Source organism: Eleutherodactylus coqui, chromosome 1, assembly GCF_035609145.1.
Source record: "Eleutherodactylus coqui strain aEleCoq1 chromosome 1, aEleCoq1.hap1, whole genome shotgun sequence".
Taxonomy (NCBI): Eukaryota; Metazoa; Chordata; class Amphibia; order Anura; family Eleutherodactylidae; genus Eleutherodactylus; species Eleutherodactylus coqui.
Window position 1 is genome coordinate 51024055 of NC_089837.1, and position 26102 is coordinate 51050156.

The following is a 26102-nucleotide window of genomic DNA, read 5'->3' on the forward strand; positions in this document are numbered from 1 at the left end:
ATGACTAAACAAAGACAGGGGTTCACAGCCAGACATAATGGTTTAAGATGGACCACACCAATAAATATAAAAGGGAAAGCTAACCCTAGCTTAATACACTCCATGGCTTTCAACGGGTTTATCTACAGCTGCGTATGTTTCACGCGACTTTCGATCGTGGGGAAAAATTGCAGCATGTCCTATTTTGATGCATTTCAAGTACTAGACAAGCCAATTGAAGTCAAAAGGTTAGCATAAAAACCCAGTGAATATGTAAGAAACCTGCGTATTTACACTAGAAAACAATGGCCTTCTAAGTTTTTTAACGCACATAAATAAACTGTATATTTATGTACATACGAAACAGCAGATAGGCTAAAATACGCATAGCAGCGGCTTTTTTTCAGTCCGAATTTTGCAATACAGCTGTATGGAGGAGCTCTAAGGTAGGTATTACACAACAGATTGTAAAACATATAAAAAGACCAATCATGTATTGTTTAATATTAAAAGTGTATTCCAACAGTAGACATTTATGGCACATCGGTCGGATATGTCAAATCTCTGATAGGTGGAAAGGCCACCCCTCAGATCTATACTTACTGGGAGTCAATGGGTCTTGTTAAACCTATTATGTAAATCAATGGGACAGAGAATAGTGGAAGAAGAAGGGAGCAGGTTAAGCATGAGCTCTGCTCTCTGCATAGCAGTCTATACAAGTGATTAAAGCATTTTAATTTTCCCTGTGACCAGTAAAAACTGAACAGCAATTTCTACAAAATAACGGACCCCCTATGTCCTAGCTGCGGGGTATGGCACAGATTGCAAAAGGTTTTGGAGAATTTGTGGACCCCAATGCAGGAGTAAGGTCCAGTTCAGCTCCTGGTGGGGCCTTGAATGTGAGCTGTTGTAAAAGTGATGTGAAAAATAGGAAGAGCTCTGTTTTGGCCAAGTTCTCTCCAGCACAACTTCTTCTACCTAAGAACAATGAAAAAACAATAACAACAATAAATACAAGTGATTAGAAAGCATAAAAAATGCTACTCAGTAAGAGTGCTGCTGCTTGGTAAAGTGAACATTCAATACATTTATGTAGTGTTTAGGTATTAATGGGGTGTATATGAGCATTCTATAAAAGTACCACTAATTACTGTAAAGTCACCCAGTTTTTTTCATAATCAATATCAGCAAAGTGGAGATGATAAGTGTCTGATCACTACAGAGGCCACCAGTAAAAACAGCTGAATGCCGAGAGTGAGAGAAGCCAGACCCATGGTGATCAGCTAATTGCCTCATATCTTCATTTTAAAAATGTATTGTTATGGTGAGACATTAATTAAAAGGGGTCTTAAACTAGTAGGCACTTTTTTTAAGAGACCGGAATTAGAGGTTAGGTTTCCATATCTAGATCTGGTCACCAGCTTCTAAGTGTTAATGATTTCAACTGGCTGCCATGACAAGTCCTAGCAAGTGGCAGTAGCTCAGAGTGATAGCCATGTCTGGTTGCTAGACAACTGAATGTTTCTTCACCTGCTCCTGCATTCTCCTGCAGCCCTACTGGATCCAATCAAGTCTCTCCTCTTTTCCATAGCCAATTGCAGGGTGACAACCTTTGCCTGCTAATGAAGCCAAGTCTGTGGCCTATTTTAAAGGGAACCAACCTGCCTTTCCTTGCTTGCTGATTGTGATTCATTCATTTTCTTATGAATTGACTTGTCAAGCTCCATATAATATCCTTAAGTGGGGTAGCTTTGAAGTCTGAAGTTTAAAGGGATTACCCTCTTTGGGCAATCACTTTTTTGCTATAAGAGTTTCCTGAAAATGCCTATAGCTCATCATAGGATGTTGTCTGTTTGCTCCTGTCAGGACAGTGTCTGGGATATGGGGGTCCCTGAGAAATCCCGCAACCCCTGTCCCTGCCTACTTGCCCCCTTGGGCTAAACCCCAGGGCGACAACTGGGCGGCGGTCCCTACACTCACTAGGGAAGCGGGACATGGGGAGACAAACAGACACTGAAGACAAACAAACGGTAGAATGGTCAGACAATCCGGGTCGGCAACAGGAGGGTACGCAGTACAGAGGGGAAGGCAAAAACGAAGTCAAGTCCAAAAGCAGAAGTCAGAAAAGCCGGGGTCACAAGAGGAGTTAAAATATACGCGGGTGCAGCTGGAGAAACAAACTAACACTGGCAAGGGCTGGAAGGAAAACACACACTTTAAACTGCTGTCAGAGCTCCCACCCAAGCAGCTGATTGGGGCGGGGAGCCTGACAGCAGCAGGGCAATCAAGGAGGTGCTGGGGACTGTTACAGACAGTTACCAAGGAAGCATGCTTGGTAGTCAAGGCAATAGAGAAGCACCTGCTGCCTCCCTAGCAACCCGGCGGTGACCAGATTTACAGCGGCCCGGGGAGATCACTAGAACCGGGGCTCCCCTACGCCGCACCCCCGCAACCCGGGTGGTAGGACCGGTAGAGCAGGCACAGAGGCCCTGAGAGTTGCTGGTTCTGACAGCTCCTCTAGTAATCAGCTGTAATTTAAAGGAGGACCTGACAGTAAGAATTCCATATCCCTGCAGGGTCACCGCAGGGCAAATTAAGCACTACACCATTGCACATTTAAACAAAAAAGCTGTAAAATGCATCGAAGTGCTGAGTTCTTTGGACCAAGAAGTTACTTTCAAATCTATATGAAAATTATGGGCAATATATGGAGGACTCCCCTTGGTATGCTTAGTGATGTCCCCTCCTACAGTACAGTTATTAGTTATGAACGTTACCTAATGAGAAGGGTATGAAGGACTCGTTCTTTTTGAAATTTCCTTCTGAATCAAGAAAGTGTTCTGGATAAAACTCATCAGGTTTCTGAAAGTATTCTTTGTCTTTATGTATAGAATGCAGTATCGGAAGGATAGGAGTTCCCTGGAGGCGTGAGAAAGTATACATTATTAAAAATAGTATTTGTTATATTAGTAACAGATAGTACAGTTTTGGGGTTTGTATTAAGTTTGATTATAGTTGATATCCAATCTTTTCCTTTCTTTTCACACCAAGGTTTTTGCATTATAAATAACACTGGAAATATGCTTTAAAAAGGGTTATCCCAGAACAACAAGTTACTGTATATCAAGAGGATAGATGAAGAGTGTCTGGGGAATAGGAGTTTAACCCGTGTCCCTAGTGTAAATGATGCAGCAGTGAAGTATGTTCACTGTTGATTCATTCAATTCTATGGGACCACAGAAGATAGCCAAGCACTATATTCTTCTATTTGCAGAAGTCCTATAGAGTGTGAATGAGCCACAACCATATGCATCCTACTGTGATGGGTAAACAATTAACCTCTTAATGACACAATACATAAAGTTACTTTCTGCGTCTTCCGGTTTTGTATAGCAGGTGATCGGGAGTTGATCCCACTCTGCACAATACAGGTGGCATCTATTTCTTACAGCTGACACCCGTTGGCAACAGATGCTCAGCATGAAAGCTGATCACAGCTGTTAGCCCTTTAAATTGCCTATCAAGCCACGCTTTTGGGAGTATTTCAAAAGCAAAAGAAAATTCAAAGATGCTACCAAATATTTACAGGATAAAAATGGTAAATTGGTTAAGAATGATGTTGAGAAGGCCGAACTTTTAAATTCCTATTTTGAATCGGTTTTCTCTCAGAAAGCATATGTAACATCAACTGATCTTCCCTGTACTATTAAAGAATGCAGGCTATCTATCAGCACAGCTCACTTAAATGAATTCAAGTCTTCAGGTCCAGATGAATTACATAGTAGAATACTGAAAGAAGCAGCAAAAGTAATTGCTGAACCACTTGCCATAATCTTTGAAATTTCCTGAAGATTGGAAAAGGGCAAATGTTGTCCCTATCTTTAAAAAAGGGAAGAAGGTGGATCCAGGAAACTACAGGCCTGTGAGCCTGACTTCTATACCAGGAAAAAGATTTGAATAAATTAAACAGCATGTATGCAAATACTTGGATGAGAATTGAGTAAATAACCAGAGCCAGCATGGGTTTGTAACAAACAAGTTATGCCAGACAAATCTAATTTCCTTCTATGGTAGAATCACAGACTGGGTTGATCAGGAAAATGCAGTAGATTTAGCATTTGACAAAGTATCTCATACCATACTTATTGAAAAACTGACCAAATATGGGATTGACAAGACAACTGCTAGGTGGATTCACAACTGGCTGAATGATTGTACTCAAAGAGTACTCATAAGTGGCTGCACATCCAATTGGAGGAATGTTTCAAGTGGGGTACCACAAGGCTCTGTGCTGGGCACAGTATTGTTCAACATTTTTATAAATGATCTGGAGGATGGAATTAAGAGGAAACTGATCACATTTGCAGATGACACAAAGCTAGGAGGGATAGCTAACACTAGAGAAAAGAGAGAGGATTCAAAAAGACCTAGAAAACTTGAACAGTGGACGGTGACTAACAAAATATTTAACGAGGAGAAATTCAAAGTCCTGCATATGGGCAAGAACAATGAAAGGAGTGCATAGAAAATGGGCGGAATTGGGCTGAGCAGCATCACATGTGAAAAAGGGTATACTAATAAATCATAGACTGAACATGAGTCAACAATATGATGCAGCAGCAAAAAAGACCAACCTAATTCTGGAGTGTATTAAGAGAAGCATAGAGTCTAGATCACGTGAGGTAATTATCCCCCTCCACTCTTCCTTGGTCAGACCTCACCTGGAATACTGTGTCCAGTTCTGGACACCGCAATTTAAAAACGACATAGTTAAACTTGAACAAGTTCAGAGAAGAGCAACCAGAATGGTGAGCGGTCTGCAAATAATGTCCTATGAGAAATGATTAAAGGATCTGGGAATGTTTAGCTTGAAAAAAATAAGGCTGAGAGGAGACTTAATAGTGGTCTACAAATATTTGAAGGGTTGTCACAGTGCAGAGAGATCAGCACTACTCTCATTTGCACAAGAAAAGACTAGACACAATGTGATGAAACTGAAAGGAAGGAGACACAAATTAGATATTAGCATAAATGTTTAGGTGACAGTTAGGGTGATGAATAAGTGGAAAAGGTTGCCACAGGAGGTGGGGGATTCTCCTTCAATGGAAGTCTTTAAATAGAGGCTGGACAGACATCTGTCTGGGATGATTTAATGAATCCTGCACTGAGCAGGGGGTTGGACCCGATGCCAGATCATGATATATTATTATACTATAGTATTACACTGTAACGCATGAGCAACCAAAAAAAAAAAATCACACGTGCATATTCCCTGTGAGGACTAAATAGATGAAAAAAATAGTAAGAAATAAAACTTTTATTAATTATTAGAAAAAAAACAAAAGGAGATAAAAGTTAAAATAAAACTTTTCACCATATTTAGATTAAAAGGAAACAGTGAAAAACAAAAAAATATTACCTATTGTTGTAAAAGCAAGACCCACTCACAATGATGAAATTGCATTGCTAGTTCACTAGTTAGAATTTAAACATTTTTCAGTACATTATACGCTACATCGAATTGTAAAAAATACAACTCGTCCTACAAAAAATAAGCACTTGCAAAGCTAGGTTGATACATAATTGAAAATGATTTTTTGAAAGTGGGGAGGGAAAAACAAAAATGAGGAAAAGGGAGGTCTTTAAGGGGTTGCCTAATTGTAAACTATTGATGGCCTAAATGTAGGCAAGCTTTGACACTTGTGATCCTTACAGATCAGCAGTTCGCCTGGCTGGTGCGTTTATGCACTGAGCTGATTTCTGCAGGAAGTAGAAAGCTCTATTCTCACTGTAGTGGCCAGGCCTGATATTACAGGCAAAGTTCCTATTCATGTGAATGATAACTTTGCCTGTAATACCAAACTTGGCCACTGCAAAGAGAATGGAGCTCTATGCATCCTGTGAATATCAGTTCAGTTTACAAGTATACTGGCCCAGCAAACAGCAGATCAGTGGGGTTCTCAGGTGGTAGACACCTACTAATCTATTATTTCTGACCCATCTTGAGGATAAGCCTTAATAGTTTAAAACTGGACTACCCCTTTGATGACTTGTGGTATGTACCTTTGGAATAAAATAACCTCTGAATGTAACATCTCGAGAAGCTACATGTGGCACAGTAGTCGGTGCAATATCTCCAAATCGTTGAATTTCGTGAATTACAGCATCTGTATAAGCCATTTGCTTCCTGTGTTCCATTTGTGGTTGAGCCGATCCGATGACTTTATCAATTTCATTTTGCACTTTTTCTATCAAAAGAATGGTATTGACATAGCTTAATTAATAAGAATATTGTCTATAGTTAAAGCCACCAATTAAAAAGGCTGAAATTAGGCAAATAAAAAGTCAACTTCAGAAACAGTGCAACTCTTGGTCATAGACCTTGTCTGGTATTGTAGCATGATACACTTAATTGGATAGTGGAGAAAAAAACAGAGCTATGAGGGAAAGAGACAGGAAGTGACAGTACCCGCTGCTTATAAAGCTTTGTAATGGAGAAAGTTATATATTTCTGAAACGGGGCGGGATTTCAGGTTGATTTTGAAAGTCTGGATGGTGGGAGATAGAGTGATGTGTTGATACCGTTCCAAAGTAATAGACAAGTCATATTAGTGCATACATTTCCATTCCAGTAGCCAAATGTAGCATTACATGGCAACCATTTTAATGAATGGTTGGCCATCTATGTAAAGTATGCATAAGACAATCCCACCAATGGGAGAACCAGACCCACCAACTTTTATACCCTTAAATTGCATATAAACAGGGGTTATTGTTTTGAATATAAATAAAAAGTCAAGTTAAAGAGTGTATGCCTTACTTTGTATTTCTGGGTATTTTGCCATTAGCAAAATAGCCCATCTCAGTGTGGTTGAGGTCGTCTCCATTCCAGCACCAAACAGATCTCCCACCAGCACAGTCAAGTTCTCATTGTGGTAATACTGAGTGGACTCTTGATTTCCCTGTGTAAAATAAAAGTTAAATATGTGTACTACAGCATCTACCTTTTAATAGAACCATATGTACATGTACACTGTATAAGTAGGAAGTCTATTGTTGCTCATTGTGGTTGGCCATTCGATAAAATGGAGCTAAATTTTGCAAAATCATACAGTCATCGCAACCTGATTTTTAGTGAAAATCAGGGAAGTTTTATTTTATTTCTGTGTGCATGTGTTGTCTTCAATGAATGTGACTCAGAGCTGTAGGATCAAATCTCATCAAGGACATCATCTGCATGAACTTTGAATAACCCCATCAATAAATATTGCCCCTGGTCAGATGTGAAACTAGAACCCCAGCACTGCAAGGGGTTCAACTCCCTGTGCCAGAAGAGGAGAACAAGGAGAATGAACACAAACATAAAAACTCCATCCAGATGTTGCCCTTAGTCAGATTTTAACCTAGAACTTCAGCACAAGGCAGTAATGTTAACAACCAAGCCACCGCACCTATACTTTCTGCTCCAGAGGAGGAGAAGAACGGGGAGGATAAACAAAAGAAAATAACACAATCCAGATGTTGCCCTTGGGCAGCCTTTTTTGCACTGCTATCTAGCAGTATTGGAGTTTTAAGTTCAAATTTGTCCAAGGGCAACAGCTGCATGCTGTTTTTATGTTCTCTTTGTGTTAATTCTTGCTATGCTCCTTCTCTAAAGCAGAAAGGACTGATGTGGTGGCTCAGTTGTTAGCACTGCTGTTCTGCACTACTGGAGTTCTAGGTTCAAACCTGTGCAGAGACAACATCTGGGTGGTGTTTTTCAAAGTCCACATAGATGTTATCCTTGATGGGATTTGAACATAGGACCCACAGCATTGCAAGGCAATAGTATTTTAACCACTGAACCTCATAATTTGAATGGGCACATTGACCCATACAATCACATTTGAGCCGTTCTGAAGGGCAAATCAGGAAACACAATTTGCACTTGCATTGACTTTAATGGAAGTCAGAATTGGGCTGTCCCAATGCACAATTATTTTCTGAATATTTTGATAATCACTCAACACTAACTAAATTATTTTGCAATATATATGTTGCAGTGGTTCTGTTATCGTCTCCTTGCTATCAGGCCGGGCTGGGTTTTAGCTGTATCTATGCCTTTCCTGCTTCTGAGGGGCATGATATCAGGTGAGAATTGTCAGCTCTCACCTTGCTCTATTTATCCTGCTCTATATAGGTCTGGCTTAGGCTTGACTGCAGTGCTGGTCAATTAAGTATCCTCCCTGGATTGCTGAGGTGCACAGCCTGTTTCTGGAGCTCCTGGTCTTTCTGGTAGACTGCTGCTAAACTAAGTACCACTGTTATTATTTCTTATTGCTGTTCATGTTATGTTCTGAGTTCTCTGGTAGGTGTTTCTTACTGGCCAAGGTTTGTGTGCAGGTCCGCCTTTATCAGAGTAATCAGCCTGCTGATTAGGTAGAGTTCCATCCTCTGTAAGGAGTTCTAAGAGTTGGATTTTCCCTTTTAGTTTTCTTTTATGTTTTCTACTGTTTCTTGCACCCTGGGGTCCTTATAGTGGTACTGATATTTAGTTCTATGTTTGCTTTGCACGGTTGTGTTTCGTTAACTGCACCGGTTGTGCTTCCTTGCATTTGTATGCCCTTAACGTTCAGTCTGGATGTAACAATATAGTAGTGTATGAGGTCACATCTTGCTATTGAGTGGGGTCTACATGTGAAACCAGAACCTAGTTCTCTCTTTCAAGCTTCTCCAAAAACAGACTTTTAAACTATAATTTTGTGTAGCATGTATTTAATTCTATGGTATGTACCTGAATACCTAGCATTTTATAAAAACTAAAATGAGATATTAAAAGTCATCATGTTTAAACTCTTTAGCTCATAACAAATGGTGAAACAGTCATTTTACCTCTTGCTGCTTTGTCAAGAAAGCATCCACAAGATTCCTCTGGTCATTTACATCCAGTTCCTTCTTATATTTTGTAAATGTCACGATTATAAAGTTTTGAAACTCTTTAAGGTTTTTAAAAATTGTTCTGTGAGGTCCAGGCAGCCGATCCATGATGGATGGAAAACTGTTGTACAGCTAAAAGAAATTTACAAAAAAAATATCAATAGTATTTAAACACTGAAGTAGAAGAAGGTAAACATTTAATAAATTAATTTATATCAAATAAATGAAACAAAATATGGAAAATTCTTTCACAAAAAAGCTGAGCATTTTGAGAGTTTCAAAAACTGCACCAAATTTCTAAAAAAAAGCAAATAAATTCATGCATAACAGCTCTTCTCCAAAAGTTTTGGATACATTTTCCCTATGAAGCATTGTCAAAAGACTCCATATCAGTTAGATCTCCAACGAAAATCAATATCTTGAGATTAAAAAATTTAATTAAATTCAATCAACTGTAATTGTAGCTAAAAACAATAAAATTATATCTTAGAACTGGAACCCAGGAGTCTAACAATTATGGAAAGCAGCCCCCACCACAACCACAAAAATAAATAAAAAATATATATTTTTTTTTAATAAAAGGAAAAATCTATTGAGTATATGTAAATTCCTTTTTGTGTAATTTTGAAATGGTCTGTCAACGTTTTATGGAAATTGGAAATTGCAAGATTGAGCCTTTAAATTGGATTCTGATTATTAAAGTTCTGTAACCCTTTTTACATTTCAAGTTAATTTCTGAACTAAAAAATATAATTTTTTTTTCATAAAAATATTTTTCTTGCAAACTTTACAAAATTCATTAAAATGACAGTGAGCAGGACTAAGCTGTGATACCACTTACAGCCAGTAAGTAGTTGTTCATGGTTAGCAATGATGGGTACATGGCACTTACTGGAGTCTCATATTCATTCAGTCAGCTGTTCAGTAGAGTTGGATCCCATTGATCTGCTATTAATAGCCTATCGTATGGCTACAATAAACTATCGATTTTGGAGTTTGAGGTAACCACTTAAATAGATAATAAAATTGTGACTTACCCTGACCCATGGGCTTCCTAGAAGTTTTATATTCTCACTAACTAAACCCATAAGCCTCAGTATGGTCGGATCCTCATAGTCAAATCTTTTATTGAGCAGTAAGGCCACAATTATATTAGTTACAGCAGCATTTAAACTGGTGAAATTACTGAAGGGCTTGCCTGAAAAATAAATAAAAATTAAAATAAAAGTAAGTTATATTTATAATGTGTGGTAGTAAACAGATGCAGCATTTTTTGTCTTTGTTTTTTTTTTTCTTTGTGCTTTTTTTTTCAGAACATTGTTAAAGTGCAAAATCACCTGTAGATAACCTCATACCACAAAACTAAGTATCTACCTTAGGGTACGTTCACATGAGCGTGTTTTTGTGCATACTTAGGTGCGTACATACATCCGCACCTAGGTACGAGCAAAAACACGCGTGAACACAGCTGCGTGCTTGTCAATGGTGGCTCTCCATTGAAAACAAATGCTCTGCCACCCCCCTGCATTCTTTTTCAGGGAAGGGCTTTATATATAAGCCCTTCCCTGAAAAAAAAAAAAACATTTTAGTGCAAAACAAAAAAAACTAAAAAAAAAACTTACCTCTCCGCCACTGCCGTGACACCCGCAGGCATGAAGATGCAGCAATTCTTCAATTCTCAACCGCAGCTGTCACACATGACAGCTGCAGTAGAAAATCCTGCTGCCAGCATCCCGTCAATGGCTTTTCAGGGAAGGGCTTCATAAGCCCTTCCCTGAAAAGCCATTTAAAAAAATAAAAACAATACTCACCTCTCTTCAGCTGCCGGGGCTCAGCCACGACTTCTGACGCTGTCCCCGTCTCTGTAGTTCTGAGCTTTCAGCAGCTGGGGATTTAAAATCACCGGCTGCTGATAGCTCAGCAGCGCTACAGAGTCGGGGACAGCGGCAGAAGTCGCCACTGAGCCCCGGCAGCTGTCAGTGGCTTTGCAGGGAAAGGCTTCATAAGCCCTTCCCTGAAAAGCCTTTTAAAACAGTAAGAAAAAAAAAATACTCACCTGCCGGGGCTCAGCGTGAACTTCTGCCGCTATCCCCGCATCTGTAGCTCTCAGTCATTCATTTGGGAAGAGCTGCCTGTGATTGGCTGAGCACCTCAGCCAATCACATTCAGCTCTTTCAGCAGGCAGGGATTTTAAATCCCCGCCTGCTGATAGATCAGCACCACAGTGCAGGGGACAACAGGAGAAGACACGGCAGCTGAAGGGAGGTGAGTACTTTTTTTGTTTTTTTAAACGACTTTTACTTGATTTTCAGGGAAGGGCTTATATTTAAAGCCCTTCCCTGAAATCAATTGCCGGCAGCAGAATTCCCTACCGCAGCTGACATGTGTGACAGCTGCCGTAACGAATTGAAAAATTCCTCTGCTGCATCTGCCACAGATGTGGCAGATGTAGCAGCAGGGAATTCTTTTAACTAGTGAGGATAAAGGAAACATCTGCCGCATGTGGCAGATGTGTTCTTCATCCCTGCGGGGGACACAGCAGCGGCGGACAGGTAAGTAATTTTTTTTTTAAACACTAAAATTTTCCTTTTTCAGGGAAGAGCTTATATGTAAAGCTCTTCCCTGAAAAAAAATTCAGGTGTGCTAGCAGACCATTGCCTTCAATAGAGCCACTGGCAGCAGCAGCTCCATTGAAGAGAATGCCTGCATTTTTTTTTTTTACACTAAAATTTTTCTTTTTCAGGAAAAAGCTTATATGTAAAGCCCTTCCCTGAAAAAGAATGCAGGGAGCCGGCAGACCATTGTTTTCAATGGAGCCGCTGACAGCAGCCGCGGCTCCATTGAAAGCAATGCGTGCATTCCCTATGGTGCATGCATGTCCTATCTTTGCAGGCACGCACCTGCAAAGTACGGACATGTGAACACACCATAGGGAATGCATTGTTGTAAATAAAAGCGTGTTTTTGTGTGTGCGTATGTACGCACAAAAACACGCTTGTGCGAACGCACCCTTAGTGTAAGGGTGGTTTTACATATGTGTCGTTTTCCTGCTCCAATGGGCTCTGGAAAGGGGAATCCACTGGCTAAATGATTGTCTTTTGACAGAACCGAACAGCTCAGAATGGACCCAATTAAGTATGTTGGAGTCAATTTGCTTTTTACCAGAAGAAAAGGCGCTGTATACCCACTATTTTCTTCTGGATCTTCTGACTGGAGATTTCAAAGCAGATGTGAAGCCACTGTAAGGGGGTATATGACACCCGCATGGCTCCCTGCAATCTCATCGTGAGGGGACCATACAGGGAACTTAAATGCCACTGTCAGAATTGACTGAGCTTTTTTGCTCTTTTCCATTTTCGTTTTTTCCTCCCCCCTTTTAAAAAAATCGTAACTCCTTTATTTATGCATAAACATCGCTGTATGAGGGCCCATGCATAACCCCCCCTGCTCCGGCCTCCTTTAAATGTGTGCTCTGGAACTGCCAGTCAGCATGCAATAAACTCCCCACCATCCATGACTTTTCTACTTCTAAATCTGCAAGCTCTCACAGAAATGTGAATACAGCAGTCAGACACTGCCTCTCCTGCTGCATTGTCTTACAATGACCCACAGTTCTCCCATACTACAGGACTGGAAAATAGGCATGGTGGAGGAGTAGGTGCTCTTTTCTCCCCGAAATGTACCAACAAAGTTACCCCCCCCCCCCCCCGTACTCTCACTGACTTTTCCATTGTTTGAGGTACATATGCTGCGACTTTTATGTCCACTGTCCATTTGGGTAGCAATTATCTACCACCCCGCAGGTCCTCCTCACCTGTTTCTGGACCACTTTGCCGCCTTCCTATCCTGCGAAGTTTCAAGCCTCAGCTTAGGTGATTTTAACATGTCCCTACATGACCCAATCTGACTCTCAGCTTCTATTGCTCACCTTCCCCCTTGGTCTCTCACAATTCACAGCCTCTCCCATTCATAAGGATGGCAATACTCTTGATCTGGTCTTCCTCCGGCTCTGTTCTGCTTTCCCCTTCACTAACTCCTCTCCTGCTCTCTGACCATAACTTCCTCTCTCTCTGTCAAGCTTCCTAGTATTTCCTGAGACCCTCCTACGTACCGTACATACAGGAACCTTCAAGGCCATTCACACCCAATACTTTGCTGAGTCCCTACAGTCCTCTGTGTCCCCTATCTCTCTCCTCTCCTGCCTCAGCCTGGCTGCCACACACTACAACACCACTCTTAAACATGCCCCGGATGAAGCGGCACCCCCATGACCCAAGCCATCCGATGCAGACCTTGGCAACCCTGGCCCACGCCTCAAACATGCTTCATTCAGTGGTGCTCTAGATGTGCTGAATGGCTGTGGAGAAGGTCACAAACGTCCAGACTTTCTCCATTACAAATTCATGCTCAGAACCTACAACCTAACCCTCCACAATGCCAAACAAGTCTACTTCACCTGTCTCATTTCCCCACTATTTCACAACCCTAAACAGTTCTTTGATACCTTTCACTCCCTTATCAGCCCCAAAACTGCAGCCCCTCATGATCTCAGTGCTGAAGAGCTGACTGCCTACTTAAAAAAATAAATAAATAAAAATCAATGACATCCGGCAGGAAATAACCTCCTAATCCCAGACTAGCCCTGACCCTAGTCTCATCAGTAATAAATCTAGCTCCTGCTCCCTCTCTGTACTCAGACCAATGACAGAGGAAAAAGTCTTCAGATTGCTTTCCTCTGCTCGCCCCACCACCTGCGCTAGTGACACTCTCCTCTCAGAACTCCTCCGGTTCCTCTCCCTGGTGGTTATCTCCTATCTCACCATTATATTCAACCTCTCTCTGACCTCTGGCATTTTTTCCTCCTTTCTTAAACATGCCATCATATCCCCACTATTAAAGAAACTGACTCAACTCGATTGATGCTGCTAACTACCGACCCATCTCAAATCTCCCCTTCATCTCCAAATTACTAGAACACCTGGTTTACTCCTGCCCATATGCTATCTCTCAGAAAACTCTCTTCTCGACCCTCTACAGTCTGTCTTCTGCACTCAACACAACAGAAACTGCCATTACAAAGATGTCAAACAACCTCCTGAAAGCTTAATCGAGGGGCGATTACTCCCTACTGATCCTCCTTAACCTCTCTGCTGCATTTGACACTGTTGATCACAAACTCCTCCTCAGTATGGTTCACTTCATCGGCCTAAAGGACACTGCTTCCTCTTGGTTCTCCTCCTACCTATCTGACCGCTCCTTCAGTGTCTCCTTTATTAGCTCTACCTCAAGTCCTCTTTACCTTGCTTTTGGGGTACCCCAGGGCTCAGTCCTCAGCCCCCTCCTTTTCTCCATCTACACAGCCCCTATTGGACAAGCTATCTGGAGATTTGTCCTCCAATACCACCTCTACACTAATGACACCTAGTTATACACCTCTGCATCTTTCCTCTAAAACATCACCGATTGTCTCCACCATCTCTAACACTATGTCCTCTCTCTACCTAAAACTGACCCTCTAAAACTGACCTACTGGTGTTTCTGCCCTCTACTAACCGACCTCATCCTGACATCTCCATCTCAGTGTGTGGCACCACCATAACTCCCAGACAGCACGCTCGCTGCCTTGAGGTTATATTCGACTCTGATCTCTCCTTTAGCCCCCTACATCCAATCTCTGGCCAGAATGTCAGCTGCACCTCATCCACTCTCTGCTTGATTATTGCAACTCGCTGCTGATTGGACGCCCCTGTGCCAGACTCTCCCCTCTCCAATCTATCCTGAATGCGGCAGCCAGGCTCATTTATCTGACAAGCTGCTATATGGACGCCTCTGCCCTGAGCCAGTCATCACTGGCTGCCTGTTAAATACAGAATTCAATTTAAACTCACTACCTTCATCCATACTGCTCTGCATAGCACTGCACCATCCTACATTGCCTCCCTCCTTTCAATCCACCACCCAGCCCAGACCCTCCACTCTGCAAACAAAATCAGACTGAGTGCCCCTTTAATTCAAACCTCTTATTCCTGCGTCCAAGACTTATCCAGAGCAGCAACAGTCCTCCAGAATGTGCTACCCAAAACTATCCGGGCAATCCCTGACTTGTAAATCTTCAGGCATACTCTAAAAATGTACCTCTTCAGGGAGGCATACCATATCTCCCAAACCAAACCCCTCTGTACTCCGCCTGATAACATGCTACCTGTCCTACTGACTGTAGTCCCTGCTAGTCACCATCAACCGCCCTCTGCAGTCACACCAATTCAGCCACCACACGGCTTAGTGTCTGACCATTGTTTATTTGTATAGCATCCCTCACTCTCCAACTCACCATACTGTGCACATCTCCAGCCCCTTTACCTTCTGTATCACCGCATTAGCTGTAGTATGTAAGCTCGTTGGAGCAGGACCCTCACCACTACTGTTTTCATCAACTGATTACTAGATGTAACCTTGGTTTTTGTATTTTTGTACTTTTGTCTTTCTGTATCCCCCTGTTTTTGTAAGCGCTGCTGAATATGTTGGCACTATATAAATAAAGATTATTATTACTACACTATCTTCCATGCAAATGGCCACACTTGGGTGCATTATCCCGAAATTGAAGTTTGGAGAAGCTTCTGTAATGGTGTGGGGATATTTCTACTGTGAAGGACTAGGGTCATTGGTTATAGTAAAGTCCACCCTCAAAACCAATAAGTTCAGAGACATTTTGGACAATGTGGCATTATCTGCCCTGTAGCAAGACTTTGGTACAGCTTCATGTCTCTACCAACAAGCCAACAAGACCGAGCCCCATGTTATACAGCACACAGTGTTGAGGCTTGGTTTGAGGAGCAGAACATATGCAACCTTAATTGGTCAGCCCAAAGATTCCCAATGAGCATCTTTGGGACAAACTAGAACACAGTATTCATACACACCCAACCAGTCCATAATCACCCGCATCAGTATCTGAAGCTCTCCTCAAGTAATGAAGGCATATGGCTCCACACATCTATTGGAATTTGGTGGAAAGCATGCCTAGAGGGTTATTGCAGTCATTTAGGCAAACATCAGCCCAATGCATTCAAACAAATTTGAATAAAATTAAATTTCATCACCTTCTATGTGTGTCCCAACACTTTTGTTAACATTGTGCATCTCATCTGGGTAACAATGAACGTTAAAGTGAAGTAATTAGTGATTGGACAGGTAGAAAATTGACAAAGATATTGAGAATGTAAGAAAAAAAAAAGACCAAAACTATCATGCCCAACATGTACAATACAAAAGACATGTGACTGCTCACCTTCATAGGATTTCAGCTTCTGTATTAAACACTCAGCCTCCTCAACTATCCTGTTTTCTATTGTTTTCTTGCCCATTCCATAATCGCGTAATGTTGAGAGTGTAAATCTTCTCATTACTTTCCAGTTTTCTCCATTGGCAAAAACAATACCTAAGTAATGGAAGTAACAATACCTAAGTAATGGACTTAATACATATTATGATGAAGTACACATATACAGCCCTCTAGACTTCTGCTGCTGAACTACATGTGATGCACACTATATGGACAAAGGTATGTGGACACGTCTTCTATGGATATTTCTAGTACACTCATTACAAACAGATGTTAAACATAAACCACATGATCATGTACTCTCTATAAATAAATTGTGGTATTAATATGAGTCACTTTGAAAGTTCAGTGATCTTACATGTGGCACTGTCATAGGGGACTTCTTTTGCCGCAAATAAGTTTTAAGATTTCTGACATGCTACATTTGCCCCAGTCATCTGCTTTAATTGTGGAGTCAAAACATCTAGGAGAGGCAGCAGCTCAGCAACAAAGCAGTTGACTATGACAACTCATGGAGCTGGGTTGTCAAGTGTTAATGTGTTTGCTTAATAATTACTAGAGATGAGCGAGCACCAAAATGCTCAGGTGCTCATTACTCGAGTCGAACTTCCCGCGATGCTCGAGGGTTCGTTTCGAGTAACGAACCCCATTAAAGTCAATGGGCGACTCGAGCATTTTTGTATATCGCCGATGCTCGCTAAGGTTTTCATTTGTGAAAATCTGGGAAATTCACGAAAGTGATGGGAACGACACAGAAACGGATAGGGCAGGCGAGGGGCTACATGTTGGGCTGTATCTCAAGTTCCCAGGTCCCACTATTAAGTCACAATAGCGGCAAGAGTGGGCCACCCCCCCCCCCCCCCCGCACTGTCAGCATAAAGATCGTTCTCCTCTGCCATAGCTGTAACAGCTGTGGCAGAGAAGAACGATGTTAGCCCATTGAATTCAATGGAGCTGGCAATACAGCCGGCTCCATTGAAAGCAATGGGCTGCCGGCGAGCGCGGGATGAATTTTCGGGAAGGGCTTAAAAATATAAGCCCTTACCTGAAAATCATCCTAAAATGTGTAAAAAAAAAAAAAAAAAAAAGTATACTCATCTTTCCGCTGAGGCCAGAGTTCAGCCGCGTCTGGCCGGCAGTTCTCCTGAACTGCTCTCTGTAGTATTCAGCAGCCGGGGATTTAAAATCCCCGCCTGCTGAATGAGCTGCCTCTGATTGGTCACAGCCTCACCAATCAGAGGCAGCTCTCACTCACACCCATTCATGAATTCATGAATGGGTGTGAGTGAGAGCTGCCCCTGATTGGTCCCTGCGCTGAGCCAATCAGAGGCAGCACTCACCCATTCATGAATTCATGAATGGGTGTGAGTAAGAGCTGCCTCTGATTGGTGAGGCTGTGACCAATCAGAGGCAGCTCATTCAGCAGGCGGGGATTTTAAATCCCCACCTGCTGAATACTACAGAAAACAGTTCAGGAGAACTGCCGGCCAGACGCGGCTGAACTCCGGCTGCAGCAGAAAGGTGAGTATACATTTTTTAATTCATTTTTACACATTTTAGGATGATTTTCAGGTAAGGGCTTATATTTTTAAGCCCTTCCCGAAAATTCATCCCGCGCTCGCCAGCAGCCCATTGCTTTCAATGGAGCCGGCTGTATTGCTGGCTCCATTGAATTCAATGGGCTAACATTGTTCTTCTCTGCCACAGCTGTTACAACTATGGCAGAGGAAAACGATCTTTATGCTGACATATTTTTTTTTTTTACTTTTTACACATTTCTGGATGAATTGCAGGGAAGGGCTTATATTTTTAAGCCCTTCCCGAAAATTCATCCTGAGATCGCCGGCAGCCCATTGCTTTCAATGGAGCCGGCTGTATTGCCGGCTCCATTGAATTCAATGGTCAGTGCTCGTTTAATTGAGACGAGTACCGCGTGGTGCTCGTCTCGAGTAACGAGCATCTCAAGCACCCTAATACTCGAATGAGCATCAAGCTCGGACGAGTATGCTCGCTCATCTCTAATAATTACCTATCCTCTGTATCACTCACTACAGTGTTTCAGACTACCTCTGGAAGGGTCATCAGCACAAGAACTGTGTATCATGATCTCATTATTTAGCAGTCTGTTGGATGAATTTGGGCTTACCAGTTGTAGGAGAATGCAACATGATGAAATGTCTAGTGTCTAATGTAGAATTTGGTAGAGGGATAATGGTATAGGGCTGGTTTTCACAGCTTGGCCCCATAATTTAGTGAAGGGTAATGTTAATCCTCCAACATACAAAGGCATTTTAGACAATTGTAGGCCAACAGTTTTGTGGCAACAGTTTGGGAACCAACTCTATATTAGCACCAATGACTTTGAAATAGGATTTCCAATAATCTCATATAGGTGTGATGGTTAGGTGATAACTTGCTTTTGGCCATATAGTGTATCTACAGGGAAACCTGAGGGCATACAGCTCCAAATTGCAATACCGTCTCCTTTTGCACTCATCCATTAAAATTCATTTTTCCTAAGGAGGTAGCTTAAAAGCAGGTAAAGTAGTTACCATGTTCCTTTATTGATTTAGAGAACAAAGGATTATGGGGTCTGTCAGAGAAGAATTCAGCGTGGTTGACCAGAGCATCTTTAATGGTGTCATACCCACATAAGACCACCATTTTCGTCATGCCCAAATGGACACTGAAGATCGTGCCGTATTCTTTAGAAAGCTGTGGACACAAAAATTAAAGGGGTTTTCTTATTAATGACATTTATGCCTTATTCACAGTAGAGAAGACAAATGATCAGACGCTGAGACCCCCAGTGATCCTGAGACTTGTGCATCACTTGTGCATGTCCCATGTACATGAAGAGGTAAGTACTGCTCCATTCACTGCTATGGGGCACTTAGAGATTGATGTACTCAACAGACTCCATCCATCCCATACATGTGGATAGAGGAGCCACATCTTAATGCGAAAACATCTTTGAAGCAGAATAAATTTTAATTATTGTACAGTTCAATAAAGTATATCCAGAATTATATCCTTTTTACACAACTTGTGTTAGGGTCTTGGTACTACGCTCACCCCAGAACTTTAAAGGGATGTCCATAATTTGAAACAATATGACTTTCTTCTAAAAAAAAACAGTGCCACAGCTGTCTGCAGACTTGTGTGGTATTGCAGCTCATCCGCATTCACTGAGCGGCAATACCAGACATAATCCATGATCAAGTGTGCACTGGTTTTTGAAAGAAAGTAGCAACATTTTCTTAGTCCTGGATAACCTCTAAGTGCAGTAGGCTATCCAATAATTAACCCTTTCCAATCCACTGTCTGATGTCTGAAGACATTCTGATTGAAGGCTGTACAGCTCCGATGTCGGGAGATGTCCGGCAGCGTACTCTTACTGTATATTACTGGCCGCCCTGTTGTCAGTGGCCTCTCTAGCATGTCCCATACCGCAGTACTGGCTCTTGCCAGCAGACAGCACCATTGTATAATGGCAGAAAAAAAACCCTCCTCCCCAGAAATCCCTGAATCCAAAATTGGACTGCAAAGGGTTAAAGGAGTTTTGCAGGGCAAAAATATTAATTGCCTATACTTCGGCTAGGCAATCAATATCAGATTGGTGCGGTCCAACTTCTGGAATCCCCACTGATTAACTGGTTTAAGTCACCTCATTGTTTAACCAAGCCTAAGACCTTAGTCACACAGGCGTTTTTTCGTGCGATTTGCGCATCGCATGACGGATGTGCATGCGCAAATCGCGTGACCGGCACCGAAAAATCGGCCGAAAAAACGCCCGAAAATCTGCTCCTAGCCGAGTTTCATTAGAAACGGGCCGGAGCTGTCCAGCGCATTGCATTCAATGGAGCCGGCAATACAGGCGGCTCCATTGAAAGCAATGCGCTGTGGGCGAGCCCGGGATAAATTGTTGGGAAGGGCTTAAATATATAAGCCCTTCCCTGCAATTCATCCTAAAATGTGTTAAAATAAAAAAAAATTGTATACTCACCTTTCCGCTGCAGCCGGAGTTCTGCCGCGGCCGCTGTCAGTTCTCCTGAACTGCTTCTCGGCACTATTCAGCCGGCGGGGCTTTAAAATCCCCGCCTGCTGAATGATCTGCCTCTGATTGGTCACAGCCTGACCAATCAGAGGCAGGTTTCACTCACACACCCATTCATGAATTCATGAATGGGTGAGTGACTGCTGCCTCTCATTGGCTCAGCGGGACCAATCAGGGGCAGCTCCCGCTGAGCCAATGAGAGGCAGCAGTCACTCACCCATTCATGAATTCATGAATGGGTATGTGAGTGAAACCTGCCTCTGATTGGTCAGGCTGTGACCAATCAGAGGCAGATCATTCAGCAGGCGGGGATTTTAAAGCCCCGCCGGCTGAATAGTGCCGAGAAGCAGTTCAGGAGAACTGACAGCGGCCGCGGCTGGACTCCGGCTGCAGCGGAAAGGTGAGTATACAATTTTTTTTTATTTTAACACATTTTAGGATGAATTGCAGGGAAGGGTTTATATATTTAACCCCTTCCCGACAATTCACACCGCGCACGCCGGCAGCCCATTGCTTTCAATGGAGCGGCTGTATTGCCGCTCCATTGAATTCAATGGGCAAACATCGTTCTTCTCTGCCACAGCTGTTACAGCTGTGGCAGAGAAGAATGATTTGTATTCTATATGTTCTCAATGGGGTCGGCGCTGCTGCTGCCGGCCCCATTGAGCGCATATAGAGAAGAGAACAGGAATCGCAGATCGCACATAGGTGCGATCTGCGATTTCTGTTCTATAATTTATCGGACGAGCGCATAAAAAGCGCTCATGTGTCCGATACCATTGCAAAGCAATGGTTTTATAAAATCGCCGGATGCATGCGCATGCGCAAATCGCGGCTAAAAACGCCCGTCTGACTAAGGCCTTAATACTGTATTTTTGGCTGTAGCTGATATTGTAGCTCCTTGGGAATGGGAGTGAGGTGCGATCCCACACACAGTATGTACCAAAAAGCACTGTGCTTGGTAATCAATGAAGCAAATTTAGGCCAGTTGACCAATGAGGGTTCTGGGAGTGGAAAGTCCTGAAAAATCCTTTTAATTGAATAACATGAGGAACCAGGGTTGAGAAAACACATGTGATGCCAGTAGCAACCAGGTTCCAATTCCAACTAATCGAGTCAAGCTCAATTATGTTCAGTGTCAATGAATGTAGGAAATATGTGGCAAAAACAAAACGGGAGCAGAATAAGAGGGTACAGAGGAACACAAATTGTAAACCTGCCAAGTTTAGTATAGAATATCTTATTTTCTTCTCAAAAAAGTAACTTTACCTGAAAAAGTGTTTTATGTGGTTTTGACATGTCCACCATGAGGATATTCCCAAGGATGGGTAAAGGCTTTGGACCAGGGGGAAAATTTTTGTATTTCCCATCTTTTTGATTGCTGAAAACCTTGACCAAGAATAAAATGATAACGATGGACAGAAGAACTGTGACGAGTTCCATGGCGGATGTAACTTCTGTATAAGATAGAGATGGAAGACATATCACACATGTGACTTTGGTGTATAAAGGGTGATTAAGTTTTCAGCATGTGTTGACCTTTGCAACCATTTCTTTAATAGTCCAATACATCTAAAATAAAAAGAAGCAAACTCACAAATAGTCTTGACTTAAAAATGACCTATTTTGTGCATACACATTCTATGCAGTTAGAGGTGTCTGCATAGCTTCTGACTACCAAAAATCCCTTCTTCCTTTGCATCTGCCTCCTACAGCATACTTTGGGCTCAGTCACACTGGCGCATCGGCGCCCGTGTTACTGCAGGAAGGAGGTGGCCGTACCTCAAGACGGACGTCTCTCTGCAGCGCCCGGAGAAAGAACATGTGACTGGCTTCATTGCTGGTCATGTGTTCTATCTTCAGGGCTGCAGAGAGATGTCCGTCTTGAGGTACGGCCGTCTTCCTCCTGCAGTGAGGTCTCAGTCACATGGGCGCATCAGCGCCTGTGTACGGGTGCCGATGCGCCCGTGTGACTGAGCCCTTATTGTTGGTTAGGAAAAGGAAGGAGGCAGATGGAGGCATTGTGGCTGCAGGATTAAACTACACAGGGTTTGCTTATCTGTAACATGCTGTGTACACAAAACGGTAGATTTTTAATTGAAACAAATTTATAAAGTGGTTAATTTTCTCTTTCATTTTAGATGCATTGGAAAGTTTAAAAAATAAACTGGTTACAAGAGTGAATAAACCCGTTAAGACCCATTTAACCCCCAGCATAATTCTACATAGATGCACTGTACTTTGGTCAGTATTATTACCATGAAGCACTGGGATTATACTTTCAAACCTGATCAGGGCAACGTTTTATATGAAGGTTGCTTTTTCTATGTTTGCATAAGTTTCTTCCCACCTCTTTACAACATAAAATTTGGTAGCAACCACTTTTTTAATCCCATTTGTGGACATTGCAACATACCCAGGAAAGCCCTCAAAACTTCCTGTAAAATATCTAATGGGGACACATTTGGATAAGTTCCACTTTTTTTGTATTTCTTACGTTCTATAGCAGATCAGTACCAAATAGTTACAAATAATGAGACCATATGTAGAACTAGCTGATATACCCGGCTTCACCCGAGTTAATTTGGTACTGGTGTTTATCTGGTGTACACACGGAAAATCTTATGAAGTCGTGGTTACTTTAGAGATACCGGAAAAACATATGTTCACTATTTTTCATAGTTCTCTGCGTTACCCAGGAAACACCATGTGGAGTTAACCATGCGACATTTCCTTTATATAAAATGACATCAGGAAGTGAGAAAATTAGATTTCATACGTAAAATTTGGACGCTAATTCTTTTGCACTTAGAATTGAATAATCGAGTTGGGACCCATTAACTTTTCCTACTTATGACATAATCAATGCTCGTGACAAATTTCAAGTTTCTATGACATCGGGAAGTGAGAGAATTAGATTTTGTATGTAAAATGTGGACGCTAATTCTTTTGCGCTTAGAATTGAACAATCGAGGTGGGACCCATAAACTTTTCCTATTTATGACATAATTAGGGATGAGCGATCGTACTCGGAAAAGCACTACTCGCTCGAGTAATTTGCTTTATCCGAGTATCGCTGTGCTCGTCCCTGAAGATTCGGGTGCCGGCACGGAGCGGGGAGCTGCAGGGGAGAGCGGGGAGGAACAGAGGTAAGATCTTTCTCTCCCTCTCTCCCGCCCGCTCTCCCCTGCTCCCCGCTGCGACTCACCTGTCAGCCGCAGCAGCACCCGAATCTTCAGGGACGAGCACAGCGATACTCGGATAAAGCACATTACTCGAGTGAGTAGTGCTTTTCCGAGTATGCTCGCTCATCCCTAGACATAATCAATGCCCATTCCAAATTTCATGTTTCTATGACACCAAGAAGTGAGAGAATTAGATTCCGTACGTAAAATTTGGACGCTAGTTCTTTTGCACTAGAATTCGATAATCGAGTTGGGACCCATTAACTTTTCCTATTTATGACATATTCAATACTTATGGCAAATTTCATGTTTCTATGACTTTGGGAAGTGAGAGATTTAGATTATGTACGTAAAATTTCGACGCTAATTCTTTTGCACATAGAATTGAATAATTGAGTTGGGACCCATTAGCTTTTCCTATTTATGTCATAATCAATGCTCGTGCCAAATTTCACCTTTTTATGACACTGGAAAGTGAGAAAAATACATTCTGTACGTAAAATTTGGGCGCTAATTCTTTTGCGCATGGAATTGAATAATCGAGTTGGGACCCATTAGCTTTTCCTATTTATGAAATAATCAATGCTCGTGCCAAATTTCACCTTTCTATGACACCGGAAAGTGAGAAAAATACATTCCGTACGTAAAATTTGGACGCTAATTCTTTTGCACATAGAATTGAATAATCAGAATGGGACCCATTAGCTTTTCCTATTTATGACACAATCAATGCTCGTGCCAAATTTCACCTTTCTATGACACCGGAAAGTGAGAAAAATACGTTCTGTACGTAAAATTTGGACGCTAATTCTTTTGCGCATAGAATTGAATAATCAAGTTGGGACCTATTAACTTTTCCTATTTATGAGATTTTCAATGCCCATGCCAAATTTTACGTTTCTATGACATTGGAAAGTGATTTAGATTCCGTACGTTAAATTTCGATGCTAATTCTTTTGCGCTAGAATTGAATAATCAAGTTGGGACCCAATTACTTTTCCTATTTTGGAGATAATATATGCTTGTGCCAAAATTCATGTTTCTACGACATCGGGAAGTTGGAAAACTTTTGGCGAGTCAGTGAGTGAGTCAGTGAGTGAGTCAGTGAGTGAGTGAGTCAGTGAGTGAGTGAGTCAGTGAGTGAGTCAGTGAGTGAGTCAGTGAGTGAGTCAGTGAGGGCTTTCGTCTTTATATATATAGATAAGAGCTAATCTGCAGGCTGAATTTTTGGAGCAATATATACAGATCAGGCGGGCAAGCAGATTTAGGTGAAAGTAAGACCAATCCGAAATGAAGAAAACTCAGCATCTATACAATGTTAGTCCTCGTTCAGACGATTTTGCGCGCCTACGTACGTGGAAAAAATGCGCTCCTCGCTGATGCGTGAAGAGGCAAAGTTTGCGCATGAAACTTTGCCTGTTTACTGGAGCAGCTGCTCCATGAAGGTCCCTTTGTTACTGAACACTGTGACAGCACTGTCAGTGTTCAGTGATGAGGGGCCTGCAGCAGGATGAAAGAATCCCTTGTCACAGCTGTGGCAGATGACTGTGATGCTAAACCATTGCTGTAATGGGGCAGGCGCTGCTGACATCACATTGAGAGCAATGAAGTGAAGTCTGCCCCCCCAGGAATTTTCGGGGAAGGGCTTGAAATATAAGCCTTTCCCTAAAAATAAGCCCTAGCTGCTGGAAAAAAAATAAATAAAAAATATATCCCATAGCAGCACTTTCGGGGCTCTGGAGCGTCTTCCCCCCGGCTCCACTGCACTGTTCTGAAGCATTTTCTTCTGCTCCAGGATTGAATGACAGCTGAGCACTGCCTGTGATAGGTCACAGTACTCAGCCAATCAGAGGCAGCTCCTAGCCATTCATTGACTTCAGTGATGAGGGGACTTCCTGCAGGGATTAATGCAGTTTCCTTTAACTGCTGTTCCCATAGTCAAAACGCGAACCTCTGTCCTATCTTTTTTAGGTTTGCGCAGTTTTCTGCTTCAAATTCTGCGCATATGAAAGCCTCTATAAGAACCCATTGGTTCTTTTAGAAGCGTGAATTATGCACACGCAAAACACACGCTCGTCTGAATTAGGCCTGAATATCACATTGCAAGAAGTTCAACTGTATCCATACCCAGCATTAGACTGAATCATACTGAGGACTGTCAGTGTAAAGTACAAGAGTAGAGCCAAGGAAAACCCCAAAACATTGACAGATCCCATTAGCAATAGGACCATGGATGACTTTACTGCTGTCCCCCATGGCCAAATTGTTCTTGGGCAATGTGATTTTTGTCAGCACCTGGTCCTTTTTATGGACAAGTCCAACTCAAGAGATCTAATAGAGTTCTGGACCGCAAGGCAAGATATATCATCATATTGTACGGCAGGGGACTTTGTGCCCATGAAGTTACCAGAGCTATAGTGCAACCTGCCACCTCTGACCACAACTTGGCACACCACTGCTGTCTAGAAGATATCATAGCAAGGTAAAATAAAGTTTCTTGGAGATTAAGTATTTTAATCTTACCTTAATGCAGACAGCACAGAAGACAAAACACGGAGACCCAGTTTTCTCTCCTCTCTACTTGCACAGTGAGACTTTAGCCTGTGTTGTAATACAAGTT

At 42.1% G+C, this 26102-nt stretch overlaps 1 protein-coding gene across 1 annotated transcript; it reads right to left on the reverse strand.

Moving 5' to 3' along the window:
- Positions 1–458: 458 nt before the first annotated feature.
- LOC136620783 (cytochrome P450 2K4-like) lies at positions 459–26102 on the reverse strand. Its single transcript, XM_066595774.1, has 10 exons — positions 26006–26102; positions 21567–21754; positions 18793–18955; positions 16187–16336; positions 9933–10093; positions 8851–9027; positions 6800–6941; positions 6043–6227; positions 2757–2898; positions 459–957 (listed from the first exon to the last, which is right to left on the reverse strand). The coding sequence occupies exons 2-10, from the start codon at positions 21738–21740 to the stop codon at positions 779–781; spliced, it is 1473 nt and encodes a 490-aa protein (XP_066451871.1). The 5' UTR covers positions 21741–21754; positions 26006–26102; the 3' UTR covers positions 459–778.